The sequence below is a fragment of the Vicia villosa genome, linkage group LG2 (genome assembly GCF_029867415.1).
Source record: "Vicia villosa cultivar HV-30 ecotype Madison, WI linkage group LG2, Vvil1.0, whole genome shotgun sequence".
NCBI lineage: Eukaryota > Viridiplantae > Streptophyta > Magnoliopsida > Fabales > Fabaceae > Vicia > Vicia villosa.
In genome coordinates, this window is record NC_081181.1 from 122747744 (window position 1) to 122765279 (window position 17536).

The window sequence follows — 17536 nt, forward strand, 5'->3', positions numbered from 1 at the left end:
TTACTCCCTCACAAAAAATAGATCTGACTTAATTTTTTATAAAATTTAATCGAATTATATTAGTTCTTGTGTTAATATTTTTTTCAAATTGATTTTTTTCTACTTTTTAATCTGTTTTTTTTTTAATACTGTGACTGCCACGTTAGTTTTTTTTTATTTCTTAAATATTAAATTGATTTTTATTTTTAGTTTTATTTTTAAACACTTATGAATTAATAATATAAAAAAAACCAAAATTGTTTCTTATAAAAAATCGAACTCAAAATCTTTAGAAGACATCTATGTGTCTTAACTACTAGGCCAATGTACAGATAAATAATTTTCATGATTTCTAATAATATTAACAAGTTTTATACATAAAATTTTATCTATGAGGTCTCAAACCTAAATTCCTTTAGCCTAAATATTATTCACTTTACAACTAGACAAATCAATTTCTTGTTAATAATGACTATCATTTACCACTGTAAAAATCAATTTCTATTGTTAGTAAAGCGACTATTATTTACAACAAGACAAATCAATTTCTATTGTTAATAAAGTGACTATCATTTACAACTAAACAAATCAATTTCTATTGTTAGTAAAATGATTATCTTTTACAACTAGACAAATCAATTTCTATTGTTAATAAATTGATTATCATTTACAACTAAACAAATCAATTTCTACTGTTAGTAAAGTGACTATCATTTACAATTAGACAAATCAATTTCTATTGTTAATAAAGTGATTATCATTTACAAATTACAACTAAGATAATCAATTTCTAAGGTTAGTAAAGTGACTATCAATAATAACTAGACAAATCAATTTCTATTGTTAGGAAAGTTACTACCATTTACAAATAGACAAATCAATTTTTATTGTAGTAAATTCACTGTCATATAATCTGAAGGGACTTAGGTTCGAGACACTATTGGTACAAATTTTGTATTTTTTGTTTTAAATTTAGAAATGTTTAACATTACTAGAAATCGTGGAAATTACTTATCATGAATGTACATTGGTCTAGGGGTAAAGACATAAGATATGGTTTAAAGGACCTAGAAAATTTTAGGACTAATATGGTCCCTTTAAATTTTTTAAAGGATTAAATCGAATTGTGTAATTTTTGTGAGGGAGCAAAATGGGTCTTCACTCTTAATTTTAAAAATAAAATAGTTAATCAATTAATATATATATATATATATATATATATATATATATATATATATATATATATATATCAATTAAAATAGTTAAAAGAATATTTATATCAAACTCGATTTATGCCCAAAAATATTCTTTTATGTTAAATATTAATAAAATATAAATTAAATAATAAAATTTTTAATTAAATAAAATTAATATTATTATATTTTTTATATATCAGATAATTCACTTTTTAGATTTATTTAGTTATCAATGTATTTAATTTATATATTAAAATTAAAGTTTAATGAATATACATTGACGATGTAGAATAATTTTACACGATCGTCCAACAAAAAACTATTCATTCGTAATATGATATAAATATTTTACAAATACATGTATGATGTGGAGGGATACACGCCGTTCATTGATTGACAGTCAGAGTCGGCCCAATAAAATTGGAGACCCCGTTCTAATTTAAAAAATAGTCCAATTTATTTTTAAAAAAATTACAATTATAATAATTTAAAATAACACATAAAAAATATAATTATATTAATATGAAAATTTAAAAATATTTAAATATAATTATTTTGACATTGATCAATCTCATTTTTATAATTTATTGGTTTTTATCATAGTATTTTATTAAATTTTTTATTTATTAATTATTTTTATAACATTGTTCTTTTTATAACATTTAATGTAAAAAAAAAAATCAATTTTTACAGATTTTGGGGCCTTTAAAATTTGAGGTCATGTACTGTATATAGAGTCTGCTACTCCTGTACAGGAGTGATCTGATGACAGTTTTAACTGTTAGTGTGTTTTCTAATTAAATTAAACAACTTAAATAGCTGAATTATTAATTATATTTTTAAGCATTAATGAAACAATCTTGGTTAACATGTTTTGTTTTTGTTACAAAGATAAGAACAAACAGAAAAACAGAAAAAGAAAAAAAAAACACAAAATTAAATTATGAGAAATCAAGTTTTAACAAAGTCAGCTATGAGATAGAAGGAGAGTCCTAAAGGAAGAGTCAAATATAAAAATATATCATGATTCTTGGAAGGACGAAACTTAAGAAAAACATTAGCATAAAATTTTCTTTTTCAAAAAAATATGAATGATGAAAGGAGGCCAATTATGGGGAGGAAAAATCAAGTGTTCTAAATTAAAATAACAAATAAAAAGGTTGAATTTAGTTTTTTTTTTTTTAAAGAAAGTCATATAAAATACCTTATATCTCATAATAAAGAATATCATAAGAGTTTAGAATGAATCCAAAAAAAACTTGGAATTCAAGATCCATTGAAGTTACGAAGCTCACTTCTAAAAATAATTTTGATGATTTGACGTGACCCATGCCGTTAATGTTATAGATAATGCCATCATGTCTTGGTTGATTCCATCTAACCAAAACATATTGACTAAATGAGGGATGGAAAAGCAAGAATTGAACATTGAGGATATGTTGCAAGAATTCATGATCAATCAGAAAAGAAATGATGAAACATTTGTGAAACAATATTAGGTTTTGTTTCACCAAACACATTAAAGAAAAGATTAGAATTTTTTACTTGAAATACAATTTTAAGCTAATAAATGGTGTCGGTCTCACCAAAGAAGACTTCAGAGAAAAATTGAGAGCTACTCATAGATTCCTAGCAGGGTCGGCCCGGTGGTGGTGCAAGGAGTGCTACCGCACAGGACCTCTGATTTTTTAGGACCTCAAATTTAAAAAATGAGTTTAATATAAATTAAAAATATATATTATATACGTTAAATTCATTTTTTTATCACATGTTATAGTCTAGCAGAGTGGAAACTACATCATAAATAAAATGAATTTTATTTTATTTAAAATTTAATGGTGTAATTAACTTAATCAATTTTTATTTCTATTATTACACTATGCCAAATTTGTCTTTTAGCAGCACCCCTACGAAAGCGCTTTTAGGAAAAAGCGCTGCTATAGGTTTCGCTAAAAACAAAATTAAAAAACACACAAAAAAAGCGCTCTTATAGGGGGTTACGAAAGCGCTTTCAAAAAGCGCTGGTAAAGGCATGGGTACGAAAGCGCTTTTCAAAAGCGCTCTTATAGAGGAGTTATGAAAGCGCTTTTAAAAGCGCTGCTATAGGTGTAAGGCTACGAAAGCGCTTTTACCCTAAAAAGCGCTGGTAAAGGCATGGGTACGAAGGCGCTTTTCAAAAGCGCTGTCATAGCTGTTTTAAAATAAAAAAATTTAAAAACAAAATTAGACAAAACACGTTTGCCCCTCACAAATCCCTAATTCCCTCTTTCTCTCTTGCCATTATTGCGCCCATAGAACTCAGAAATCCGTCGGAGAAGAAGACCAAGACCGTGAGCCACCATTCCAAATTAGAAAACTCACCGTCTTCGTTGCCATCGTCGTGCGAGAAAACCGTTAGCCACCATACCAACTCAGTCGTCGGAGAAGAAGACTCACCATCTCAGCCACCAGAAGAGGTATGTTTCTAGTTGTTATTACTGTTGTTGTGGTTCTGTTGTCTTTTTTTCAATGGCCACACCTTCTAGTTTTCATTTGAAATAATTTGAACTAGTTCAGTGTTGTTGCCATTACTCCAGTGGTTCTGAGATTAAGATATAGTATTAGTAATCTTCCAGAATTCAGATAGGTTTCAATTGATAAAACTTGTGTTTCCATATTTCTACCATTTGCACGAATTGCCATAGTTGAAATAGAAAAATGGAATGGATTCATGTTGTCATATATGAAAGCGTCTCATTGTATCTTTGCTTTGCTTTAACATTCACTAGATAAGTCTAATCTTGGGTAGTAGGGGGAGCATTCACATGAAAGTTCAAGTAAATGATAGTGAGTGCAGATTCAACGAGTTTAATGAATGATTCTGTTTAGTTAAGATCAACGAACAATGATGTTCCCAATTGATTGAAGCTCTGTTTGGTGAAGGGGAATTTAAACCAAATACTCCCTTTATGATTTGTGCTTACTTGTTGGAGAAACATCAAAAATATTTCCATTGCTTCGTTACTTGCTTTGCTAATCAATCATGCACAACAAATGAGATTTAAGTTCCATATTTTTAAGGTAGCAGATACTAAACAAAGTTATTAACTCAAAACTAGAGGGTAATGAGTATTACTGTATCAGGGAGCAACTTTTTTCAGAACTCAAAAACATTTTAAAAGTACACATTAGAAAGAGAGAAAGAAAAAAAACTTTTTTTAATCTTCTAAAAATATATTTAAGGATAAGAATAGAATTTATTCCTGATCAAAAGTATAGTTTTAATTAATGTGTCCAACTTAGAGGATAATTTTGTTTGATAATTGATTTTGGTTTATGCATTTAATTTATACTGGTATTGTGATGAATTTGCCTGAAATTGCGTGAATATATATGTTGCGTTTTATTGCTCCGGATTCATTCTGTATGCTTGTCTATCCATGTCATTTTATACTCTTCAATTAACTTTTTTATTTTATATTTTTCAGGAATATCTTTGCTAGATAGGGGTTACTTGTGAAGAGTGAAAGTTTGATCGTTTTCAAGAATCTTACATTGTGAGGGTCTAGAAGTTGCTTACTTCTATACAGGTAATTAATTGTTCTCTCTCGCCAAAGTAATATGTTGCGTTTTATTGCTTTAGATTCATTCCGTGTATACTTTGCGTTTTGACAGAAACGCATTATACCGTTTTGTGCCTTAATAATTAGTTGTTTTTGTTTAGCTTAATTAAGACATGGATATGACATGGATGAATTCAAACCGATTGTCGAAAGAGTGCGAGAAAGGGGTATGGGAATTCTTTAAGTTTGCGGTTGCGCACGCTGAAGACCCGATTCGAATGACGTGTCAGGATCTTTAGAACGTGGGACAACAAAAGCAAAGCTTTAGAAGGGCTCCAAAGCTTCCTTGAAAAGTTACGATCAGAAGCTCTTGTACTAACACTCCTTAGAACTGTTGCATAAGAAGAATTCAGGAATCTTGACTTAATTTTGTACACACCAAATGTATCCAGAGTGTTGAGTTTAGAGTCTGATAACGCCACACACCTTCTTACCAAAGTCATAACATATTTAGCAAAAGCTACTCACTACACAAAAACTATTTGAGTACACAATTATTCTCTAAGATACCATGTAAAGTTATCATCAAAACTCGAGGCCAGAGGTAGAATCAATCTTGTTCTTACAATCATGACTAAGAGTGTATTCTCTTCATCCAACTCTTGTCTAGCAACCTTGGCTTCATCACCTTGAGGTTTTCTCTGTTTTGCATTGCAATATCTTGCAAAATGACCAAGTTTTTGACAATTAAGGCATTGTGCTTTACTCTTGTCAAACTTCTTGGTATAGTTGCCATGGCTATCCTTTCTGCAGCTGCTCTCACCCCTTTGATTCGTCGAATTCCTTGAATTTTGTGAATCTTTTCCACCAAAATTTTGAAAATTTCCTTTGTTCTTCACGTGACATTTTCCTTTCAATTTCTTGTTCTTTTCATTGAACTGCGCTTGCAAAGCGACCTCCGTCTTTGCTTTGTCGTTACTCCTCTTATCCATCCTTTATTCATGAGCCTCAAGAGAGCTTTGAGGCTCCTCTTTACTCAACGTCAGAAGATCCTTCGACTCTTCAATCGCCACTACAGTGTTGTTAAATCTTGGTGTCAATGAACGCAAGATTTATGACACAATATTCTGCTTCAAAATAGCTTCTCCACAAGACTTGGTTTGATTCATCAATCGCGTAATTCGCGTTACGTAATCGTTGATTGTTTCCTTTTCCTCCATTTGAATTAATTCAAGTTGCCGTTTGTGAGTTTGTAACCTCACCACCTTTGCTTTAACAACCCCTGCATAAGCCTTTTCCAAGATCTCCCAAGCTTGCTTTGCCGATTCGCAATCGCCAACCTTCTCAAAGTTGTCACCATCCACACAAGAATGAATCAAGAACAACGCCTTGTAATCCTTCTTCTTTTCTTCCTTATGGGCAACCTTTTGTGCATCTGTAGCGTCTACGACGAGTGGATTAACCTCATTCTTGATCACTTCAAGAACATCTTGATACCCAAACAACACCTTCATTTGTTTGGACCATTTGTCATAATTCTTCGCATCTAGGATTGGTAGATTTGTGGGAACATAATTGGAAACGGTGTTTATGTTTGCACGGCGGATTGTGGATAAGAACTAGAGCTCTTGATGCCAAATGTTAGAACATATAATTACACTTTGCAAATCAACGGAGGTTTTTGGTATTTGTGGAGAAGATGGTGATAGATGAAGAGAAATTAGAGAAATGGAGAGTAATTGAGGGTGAGTATCTAAATTGCATTAACCAACTAATACAATCATTCGCCAAATATTACATTATATAAGGGTATTTATACAAAACAAATTGAGACCTAAAATAAGTCATAAAAGTGCCTAAAACCCCAAAACTCGGGCTGGTAATCGGTTACAACAAAAGCTCTAACAGGTTACCACTGAAGCATAACCAAAAATAAAAACAAAACATCTCAGGTGTAACCGGTTACCACTATTACGATAACCGGTTACAACATCTCCAAAACAACTTATCAAGTACCCGAAGTGCTTTTTTTTCGACCCTGTAACCAATTACCATCCCGTAATAACCGGTTACAACACTTGAATTATTGGAAATTCACTTAGCATGTTGAACACCCGCCAACACAAAAGAATAATACTTTTCATAAATTTGATTTTCTATTTAGAGTTACTGCAATAATATCATTTCAGAAATCTGACATTCAATGATAGTTACTGCAATATCAGTTGCAATGGTAAAGATAGAGATGGTTACTAACTAGCAATTTGTATATTATATATTCTACTTGCATAGTTGGTGCAGTTTAAACTTTTTCACTTCCCATGCAAGTTTTATTTCCTAAATAAAACTTTTCAATTTTGTATATTGATCATACTTACACTACTTTGATAAATACTTGTTCACTTCCACCATTAGAAACAGAATCAGCTATGCATGAAGAAGACTGAGCAACATAATCTTTATTAGAATTGATGGAGATTGATCCTCCCTCACTACTTCTATACGAGATTCTCTCCATTTTCTTTCTCTTCGAACGGTTTTTAACAGTCTCTTCTTTTTCATCTACAAAGGTGAGGAAACTCTTCAAACACGTCGATCCCGAGCCAGAGTTTTGGTCAGGAGAATCATGATGTTCTTCTGAGTGGTGCTTGTAGTACTGTCTTATTATCTGTATGAAATATATGAGTAGAGCAAGCAAACAAGCTGATCCACATATTACATAGAGGCCCCAAAAGCTTTTTAGCTTGAGCCTTTCAACTTCAAGCTTTGCACCTTGTGTTAAACAAGCTCTACTCAAAAGCCACTTGTCATGGATTCTTTGTAAGTCTCCATTGTCTACCATTTGCAAAATGGCGGTTGATAGGTCAACTGCTAATGGCGAGTCTCTTGGAAAGGCCTGAAAAATAAAGTTCGAACCACAATTCATCAGTTAGAAACACTAGGCAGATATTTTTGTCGCGAGAAATTGCTAAGAAAACTTGAAAGATACTTACAAATCCCCAACCGTTTCGGGTGAACTCTTGACCTACAACAGTAAACTGACATCGGCTTGAAAGGAATATATCGATATAGGCACGTTGATCGATATAAGCAGCAACACCACCATCTTGAGGACCTTTTGTCAGTGCTCTAGTAACTTGTTCTGGTGTTGTTAAAGGAACAAGCCTAGACTCATCAATACCGATTTCTTGGATTAAATAATCTTTAGCAAATGAGCCTTGACTGTAACCAATTGGTTCTTTCATATTTACTAAACTTTCAATGCCCTTAATTGGTGAAGAAAGTTGTTGTACAGTGAGGATTGATGTTAGACTTGCTGTGTAACTTGAAGTAATTATGAGAACTACAAATAACCATATAAGTAGCACGCAACGACCGAGCGTGCTCACTGTATTTTCCCCTACATAGTTCAGAAAAATATAACATGATTAATCAAAGAGAAGTTAAAACTTCTACTATATAAGTATGTCATAGAAGACAGAGAATTTGAACTTACTATGTGAAAAGAACATTGTTGAAAAGCTAAACCTGCCAAATACAACACAAACAAAATTGAATCCATGCATGTGCTAAATTATTTCAAGCATCATCAACATTGATTTGGCTTTAAAAAAGGCTCAAAGTAGAAAATTTACTTACCAACAAATAGTAATCAATTGTTTTCTGGGTGGTCCTCTAAATTCATCATTCACCCTATGCTCCAAAATCCAAACAACAGTTCCAACTATTATGAAAAACAATGCAGTGACAAACCACATTCTTGGTGTAAATGGAGCCAAAAAGGCCAAAGCACTTGTTTCAGACCCCCTAACAGGTGCTACTACCACTAAACCAGACTCGACGTATGGCTGAGTAAAATCCACCATTTTTGTTCTTTCTGTGGTAATTGCAATGTCACCTACGGCACCGTCGAATTCCTGTAAGAAAATTTGAAAACCGATCTCATAAGATTACTATAAAATCACCCAAACTCAACAAAAGACTATTGAGATGATGATACTCACACCGGTTGTTATTAAACGGACAAGCTCGGTGTTGCTAGGATTGGTCTTGCCATCCCCATATGGAATGAACTTATAAGGGACAGCATAAGGCAAGAGGTTAACTGCAGAGAGAAACACATCAATGCAGAATCCTTGAAATGTATCAGTGCCTGGTACTTGTGACAAAAATTGGCGGTAACTAACGCGTTTCGGTACTCCAATTCTTAATAGCCTTCCGTTGTTCGGAAAAACCCAACCGCGAGGCTTCTGGTATATGTCGCCAGGCCAAATCACAGGGAGTAGCTTTTTGCTTTCCCTGAAATCGTTGCCCGGTTTGGAATGATTTGTTTCTGGAGGAACGGCCGATAATCCAGAATGATTAGACCAATAACCAATCCTCCGTGACCCGGTTCCAATCACATTGATGATTTCATATGCGGGATTAACAAGGTTTCCATCAGGTGCATATTTGAACAAGCCTGTCACACCTGTCATGTTAACCCCATAAAAGTTTTTACGTAACAAGTTTCCTTCATTGAAGACGTTCAACGCTTCGAGATTCAAGCTGTCACCATGCAGTGAAAGTAGTTTTGAATCATTTGTGAAGGTGATTTTGTTCCCTTGCTTGAAAAATGCATCAAGTGCATGAGCAAGAGCATAAATAGTATCATATGCATAGAGAGACAAAAAACTAAGTCCAAGAGGGCCATTAGCAGTATTTCCGCGAGTCAAGTTTTTCCATTTCGAAGCAAACCTTCTTTTAAGCTCCGAATCCGGCGTGTACACGCGCGTTGTCAACACTCCTTGGATTTCATCCATTTTATCAGAAGATAAAGGACTACTTATATCAAGAATAGCTGAAAGAAAAGCAGTGGCTATCCATACATAACCAGTTCCCATCATTCCAAGATTCTTTGCAACACTAAACACTTTCGGACCCCAAAGAGTGTTAGCATGAACAACAATAATTCTTGATTCTGCAAGAGCCACCTGAACAAGCACATTCGTAATCTCCTCCGGAGTTGCTTCGGGGCTCACAGGTGCTTTATATGAGATCCTGCAGCGTCTCTCAGCAAGCTTATCGCCTAATGCAACGATTCCGTTCCTTCCATTGTCATCATCTATATACACAGCAATGACTTCTTTCCATCCATAGTAATCAACAAGGTCTGCTATTGCCGCCATTTGAAAAAGATCACTGTGACATGTTCTAATAAAGAATGGAAATTGAAGCGAAGAAAGCGTAGGGTCTAAAGCTGAAAATGAGAGAAGAGGAACTTGAAGCTCGTTCGCAATATGAGTTATGACATGAGCTGTTACAGAACTATGAGGACCAATTATTGCCACATTGTGTCTAGCCATGACCTGCAAAACTGTAATTAATTATAGTTTAGTTTCGATACACTCTGTAAAAAGTTTTAGACTGTCAACAAATCACAAACATTCATATAATTATGAAACACATACCCTCAGCAATGCTAAGAAAGCCTCTATATTTAGAATCTTCTTGAAGAGAGAGCTTCAACTTGGTCTCGCCGAGAATATTTGGATCTGAATTTACATCTTCAACAGCCGATTCAATCGCGATTTTGATAATCTTACCAACACTAGTATTGAAAGAGAAGAGAGCTCCAATATGTACAAATTCAGGTCTTGTTGAATTATGAATACCAAACACACTTAAAGAGAAGCCATTGTAGAGAATCATTAGAGCCAATAACCAAACTTTAACCATTGTGGGATGAATAATGAGTTGCCTATATAAAAATAGCCATAAAGACAGCAACATAACATAACCTTAAAAACCAAATTGTGTAAATGGCTTACAAAAATTGAGAAGCTTAAGAGACACAAAGCACCAAGCAAAACATAAACACACAACACAAGCAATATTTTGTAAATAGGAAAGAACCAAAGTATCTTCTAATAAAGCAAACAAAAGTAATAGCTTACAATATCAAAACCCCAACAAGGGAAAGAACAAAACTTTAAGGAATATGGTGACTGTGTAAGTAAGTAAGTTGATGAAGTTAAGAGAACGCATACCTTGGAGATTTATAAATGATATATGATGTGGATTCTATAAAAAAACAGCAAAAGGGTGCAGGAAAAAGTGAAACTTGATTGAATTTAAGAATAAAAAGATGAACTTTAACCTGTGGCTAAAAATTGTAGATGGAGAAGGAACCAAAAGTTGGAATAGAGAAAGAGGTTAATAAGCATTATGGAGAAAAGGGTCAAGGCACTAAAGAAAAATGGAGAAAACAACATAAAATAAACGTAAAATAAGCAGGATATTTTTGTTGCTCAATCGATTATCAGTCACAAATGGATATTCTCTCTGTCTCTCCTTTTGTCTTTTTCATTTTTTGTTAGGTCCATTTTTTTTAATCCTTTTTAGTTATTATTTTTTTAGTGTTGGACTGGGAAAAGCCTGGTCCAACAAATGGACTGGAATACCTCTCGAATATGCTACAAGAATGTACGAGATTATAAATTGACTTGATTGTCAGAGTGTTTACGAGTGTATCATCAGTGTCTCTGATCAGTTGTTGTCATATTTTCACAACTTGGATTATTGATCTAGGTTCAGTTGCAATCAATTTGTGTCGATGAAAATGACAATTAGTAGTGGTTTAGCCAGTGAGAATATGTGGGAGATTTGCATGTAATAAAATGAAGATAATTGTCGCTGTAAAGTGTAAAGACAACACAGTCATCTTGTGAGTTTATAATAATTAAAGAAACAGCAATAACACAACCATCTTGTGATGTGAATGTGATGGTTTAGATCTGTGGACTTTTACTACTTTCTCTCAGTGTGTCCATTTACATAGTGGAGAGTGTTGTGGAAGTGGATCTGATTCTGAAAATCATAGAAAAAATCATGATGTCAGTGACCTCAAATTCTCTTCATAGAAAAAATGCAATTGAAAATGATAAGTATATTTTTATTAGGGGTAATTAACTACTATTATTATGGGATTAAGTAGCCTAATCAGATAAGTATATCATGGATTATCTAAGAAAGAAACCTACTTGAAAATGAGTTAAATAGTTTACAAAAATGCTACACCGTATGTACGGACGACACTGTTCATGTACGGACGACACTGTTCATGTACGGACATTTATTTTTAATACCTGAAAGTGCATTAACCAACTTCATTACTGCATTAACCAAATTTTTACACTGCATTAACCAAGTTTGATGACTGCTAAAAATTAATTTTAATACCTGAATGTTGCATTAACCAACTTTATTACTGCATTAACCAAGTTTTTACACAGCATTAACCAAGTTTGGTGACTGTTAAAAATTATTTTTAATAGCTGTATGTTACATTAACATACAGCTGCTAAAAATTATTTTTAATAGCTGTATGTTACATTAACCAACTTCAGCACTGCATTAACCAAGTTTTTACACTGCATTAACCAAATACGGTGAACAGTGTTTGGTGTAAGTATTTGGTGTAATAAATGGTGTAAGAATAGCAATACTCAATAGTTTAATAGCAAGGTTCAAGTCCTAGACCATATGGGGTGTTTGTTCACCTGGATAGATAATATGAGCTCATATAGGTAAAAAGATGATGCAACGCTGATGTCATTCCCATTAAATTATTGGTTAGCGCTATCATGTGTCATAAGGACACAAATTAGAGTTAAATGGAAAAAATTTATCTTAAAAATTGTATGTTAATCTTATTAAAAGTGTATAATTAATATTTTATTATTCTTTTCAAAAACAAAATTTTTATTTGTAGCTTTGTTATATAAGAGCACATGTATAAAGAATCTATATACATGACATGTATTTGTTTCATTGTTCGACATAGCTATGATAATAGCATGATATGTTTTAAGTATTATCAACTTTGCCTTATGTCTCTTTATACCATCCACGCCTTAACCCTCAAATTTGATTGAGAATTATTGTTGAACACACACCCCCAACTCCAATGAAGTTAAGTTTCCCCGCCTCACGTTGTTGGTCCCTAGAAAACAAAATTTTATCAAAATAAAGCATCTTTACATGTTTTCGAGTATTTATATTTCGTTCTTTCGTAAAATAAAAAATTAATAATTAAATTAAATAGTAGATTCAACATAAATTAATCATAAAACTTAAATTTTAAAAAAAAATCAAAATTCTAAATGTGAAATCATCAAAACAATGTACTATCATAATAAGGGTAAATAAATAATAAATTTAATCATTTTTAGTAGGTTGGGTGAGGGCGAGAGTGGCGCAAAGAGTGTCAATACCCCAACCCTGCCCAATTTTTAAAATTCGGGGTTTTTCCCGCACCCACACCTCCCCCAGTTCAATTAATTTTCCTCATTAAATTTGGTGTGAGTTAGTCTAATTCGGTCGGTTTCAAATTTTGTTATCATATTTGACACATCAAATAGCTCATATAAATATTATACGAGTTATCCTCTGTCTTGAATTCAATTTCAATAACAAAATAAGTTTATCTGATATGCATTCAACATGAAGATAATAACAACTTGGAGCATACCACTTTGAAGTCACGCTATAAACTAGGAGTCTTTTCTCAGGTACAATCACCATATTTTTACAACATATTCCATCTATTCACTTTCTACCTACTAACACAATACCTAACTTAGACATCAAAGTATCTTTTGTATGTACACTATACTCTTCTAGAAAAACAATGGAACAAGAAAATAGGAAATGAGATTATAATAAAATAATCTAGTAATGCAAAGAATATAACACTTACTCAATTGATCCAATTTTAAAACTGGAGTATCATCATTGTGTTGCTTATTATTCCAACACTCAATCTCTTATAAATCGATAATAGCGTCAAACTTACACTGGCACCAAGATCAATAAGAGTTTTCTTGAATGTTTTATCCCTAGTTGTATAATGGAAGGTGACACTCCCAGGATTTTTGCACTTTATGTGTATTTTTCTTTGTAATATGAAATTGCACTAATCGCATAATTTGACAATTTCATCACCTATGGTCTTCTTTTCATAAATGATGTTCTTAATAAATATTGCATGATTAGGCATCTTTTATAGTGTTTCAACAAATGGAATGTTGATTTGCCGCTTTTTGAACATTTCAAGGAATTTACCAAAACTTTTTTCATCTTTAGGTTCTCTCAATCTTTGAGGATAAGGCAATCTAATGTATGGTTTTGGTCATTCCCCCTTTACTTCTCAGAGAATTCTTGCCCCTTTTATTGGATTTCAACATTTTCATTTGCTTTAGTGGTGTTGTGAATTTCTTCCTCAACTTTTATAGGTTCGAACGATGAAGTACTCTTACTCATTATTTCTTTAAGTGGAGTTGGATTATCGACCCTTTGAATTCTGATGGTAATAGCATTAAGTTTGCATGATCTCTAGGATTAATGATTTTATTGCTTTGAAGACTTCCTTGAACTTGTTGTGAAAGTTGCTAAGAAATTTGACCAACCTGGATTTCCAAAATTATGATTGATGGGGAAGAACTCTTTTGATCATTCCTTAACTCTTCTTAAAATTTTGCACTTTGGGCAACCATCTTTTCAAGAGTTGTCTCCCAGTATGGCTTCTTTTGTTGAGTTGCAGGTTGATTTGGTGGATTGCCATAGTAATCTCATTATCTTTAACGTACACTTTATTGGTCTCTTTTTGAAAATTTTGGATGAGCAAAGGCATCCTCAGCTAAAGCTATGGAATCAATACTTGTATCTCAAGCAATATTGTTAAATATGACCTTGGACCTCTTGGGAGCTTGATCATCATCTTCTAAGTACAAGTTGCAAATCTAATATACTATAATGCACATAAATATTATGTTAATTTCATCCATATGCATAACTTGTTTCTAAATTAACATCATGGCTTCTGCATACAAACCGTTTTTTATAAGTATTGTTCAAATTAAGAGCAAGTGTAACTGATTACAAAAATTGGTTAACCGGTTACATGAACGTAAAAATGGTTTTTCAAAAATTGTATCAAACATTTTGGTTTTGGTAAATTGTGGCATTTGAAACCCTCGTAATAGCATATTAAAACCGTCACAATTCACACCAGTTAGTAACATTACCTTGTTTTTGAAAAAGTGTCAAGTGTAATTGGTTACACCTTTTGGTTAACTGATTACACCTTTTGGTTAACCTGTTACACATACAAAAATTTCAAATTTTATGCATTACTTCAGCTGTAATCGGTTACGATGATGTGTTAACAGGTTACCACTAAAGCAGTGACATTTTTTGGTTAAAAAATCTAATTCCAGGGTATTTCAAACTTCATCCATCAATCAATTTATTGATTCATCATATTATACTCTTTCATAATGGTATGATACATGTATAAATACTCTTTGTTTCAGATTTTGAAAAATTACCTCTTTCAATTCAATTCAAACTCATTTTCTCTCAAGTTTCAAAACAAGTGCTTCGTGTCATAAACCTTTGTGTGAAACTTACTGCATTCAATTTCATTGCATCATTTAAAGTTTCAACATTACTTCTGAGCACTAGTGTATCATATTATGAATTGCCTACTTGAAAGGGAAGATCAATTCTAGTAATTGATATACATCTTACATATCCAAACTTCTTATTAAAAATACAGAATTCTGTTTGCATACCTTGAGGTCCAGGATTAATGGAAGCAATAGAGTGGAAAAGGAGAGGATTGTTCTCTTTTCTACTTGGTTGAATCATAAAGTGATTTGCCTTAGTGATTTGGTTAATGACGTATGTATAGAGACTAGGATTAGACTTGTATAAGGTTGTAACACTATTGAAATTTAGTACATGTTGTAAGGGGACTATACGTACTCTCGGACTGTGAGAGGAACTCGTATAATCCCTCCATGTTCTTTATTTTTCAACATTTTGACATTTCAGTCAGTTTGATTTTTAACCAGAATCTACCACCTTTTGAAATTCTCAAAAGTTTCATCCTTAGTCTTCTAAATGAATACCCATAATTTTCTAGAATAATCATCTACTATGGATAGAAAATACCTTGCTCCTAAATGTGATGGACACCTAGCAGGCCCCCAAAGATCAACATAGATGTAATCAAGGGATCCATGTGTTATTTGTTTGCCTTTGTTGAACTTCACTCTGCAAAATTTTCCAAGTACACATGGTTCACAACACTTCAGCTTTTTGATTTTGTCTCCACCAAGCAAATTTTGTTTTCCCAATTCGACCAGACCCCTTTCACTGACATGGCCCGATCTCATGTGCCAAATTTATGTCTTCGACAAAGGTTTCGTGGATGCAACATTTGTCGAACCACTTACAACTTCAGCCTCAATGGTATACAAGTCTTGTTTCTTCACGCCTCTCAAGAATTCCTTCGACTCCTTCATGACTTTTAGGATACTTTTCTCTCCTTGGAAAATATATCCTTTCTTGTCAAATTCACAAAGAGAAATTAGATTTCTCTTCAAATCAGGAACATGCCTGACTTCAGTCAACATCCTTATTGACTCATCATGGAGCTTGAATCTCACAGATCCAACATCTTCAATCTTGCAAGCTTTGTTGTTTCCCAACAACACATATCCATCATCTTTATCACATAATTCCTTGAACAAGTCTTTGTTTAGAGTCAAGTGCCAAGTGCAACCCGAATCCATAATCCACTCCTTACTCGAGTCACCGCTTGAAACCACAAGAACATCAGATGATTTGAAATCATCTTGAACAATGGCTGCGTTTCCATTATCCTTACCTCCATGATCTTTCAGGCATTCAGGGAATACCTTTCTTGTGTGATCCTCCTTATTACAATGATAACATAGAATACCAGATGCTTCGTGTAACATCCCATTTAAATATTTAGTCATTTGTGTTATATTTTTATAATTGAGATTGGTAGTGGTTAAATTAAGGGTATTAGTGCAAGGGTAGACTCTAAGTTAATGATTGGGTAATTATTGGAAATGTAATGAGAGTAATATAACAATAATAATAATAGGATATTAGTAGTAGATAATATAAATTATTGTTATTATTGATATTATTATTATTATTCATATTATTGTTATTATTACTATTATTTTAATTATTAGAATTATTGGATTAATTAAATAATAATTGGAATAATAAGAAATTAGGGAATATAGGAGATAATAGAGAGTTAGGGAAAACACTTTTCACATAAAAAGAGAAAGAGGGGAGCTAAGGAAAAGAAAGGGAATCATTCAGTTTCACTATTGCCAAAGGAAATCAAGCTTGGAATTAAGGTAAAGGGAGAATGGGTTCATCCAATGTTGTTTGAATATGAAAGGGTAGTGAAGGTTCCTTTCCCTATTAGGTTTATGTGTATTTTTCTGTTTGCCATGAATTTGATTGTGTTGATACATATGTTGTGACTAAAATTGGTGATTGGATATGTATGAACAATTGTCATGCTGAGTATCTCATAATATGTTGAATTGTTGCTTGAAAATTATGTTGTGATATGTTCTTTATGAACCATGTTGTTGGTGATGGAAATAAGAGATTAGGCATGTAATTGGTATGAAAAATTCCTATTTGTTGAGGGATAATTCTTATAGGATGAGTATAGGTTGATAGAATATGAATTGGGACTGTTTTGGATCGATTTTAGGAGCTTATAAGTGCTACAATGGATAAAAATCACACAGATGCATTTCTGATGCAAATTTGGAAAATTTTTGTCTAAGACGGCCCATATGCGTAATGGGTAAGGCATTACGTGTATGGGGCAAGGCATTACGCGTATGGCAGGGCCATCACGCGTATGGTGGGTGATGGGGAAGTTTTGAAGGGAATTAACTCTGGTCATACGAGTAAGGACTAGCCATTACG

At 32.8% G+C, this 17536-nt stretch overlaps 1 protein-coding gene across 4 annotated transcripts; it reads right to left on the bottom strand.

Moving 5' to 3' along the window:
* Positions 1-6972: 6972 nt before the first annotated feature.
* LOC131651952 (glutamate receptor 3.6-like) lies at positions 6973-10965 on the bottom strand. 4 transcript variants are annotated; one of them, XM_058921693.1, is made up of 7 exons: positions 10747-10965; positions 10168-10457; positions 8722-10073; positions 8357-8634; positions 8214-8245; positions 7711-8117; positions 6973-7613 (listed from the first exon to the last, which is right to left on the bottom strand). In XM_058921693.1, the coding sequence occupies exons 2-7, from the start codon at positions 10433-10435 to the stop codon at positions 7092-7094; spliced, it is 2859 nt and encodes a 952-aa protein (XP_058777676.1). In that variant the 5' UTR covers positions 10436-10457; positions 10747-10965; the 3' UTR covers positions 6973-7091. The 4 variants fall into 4 exon arrangements, with proteins under 4 accessions (XP_058777676.1, XP_058777677.1, XP_058777678.1 ...); XM_058921694.1 differs by having other exon boundaries at positions 10654-10965; XM_058921695.1 differs by having other exon boundaries at positions 10857-10942.
* Positions 10966-17536: the final 6571 nt, after the last annotated feature.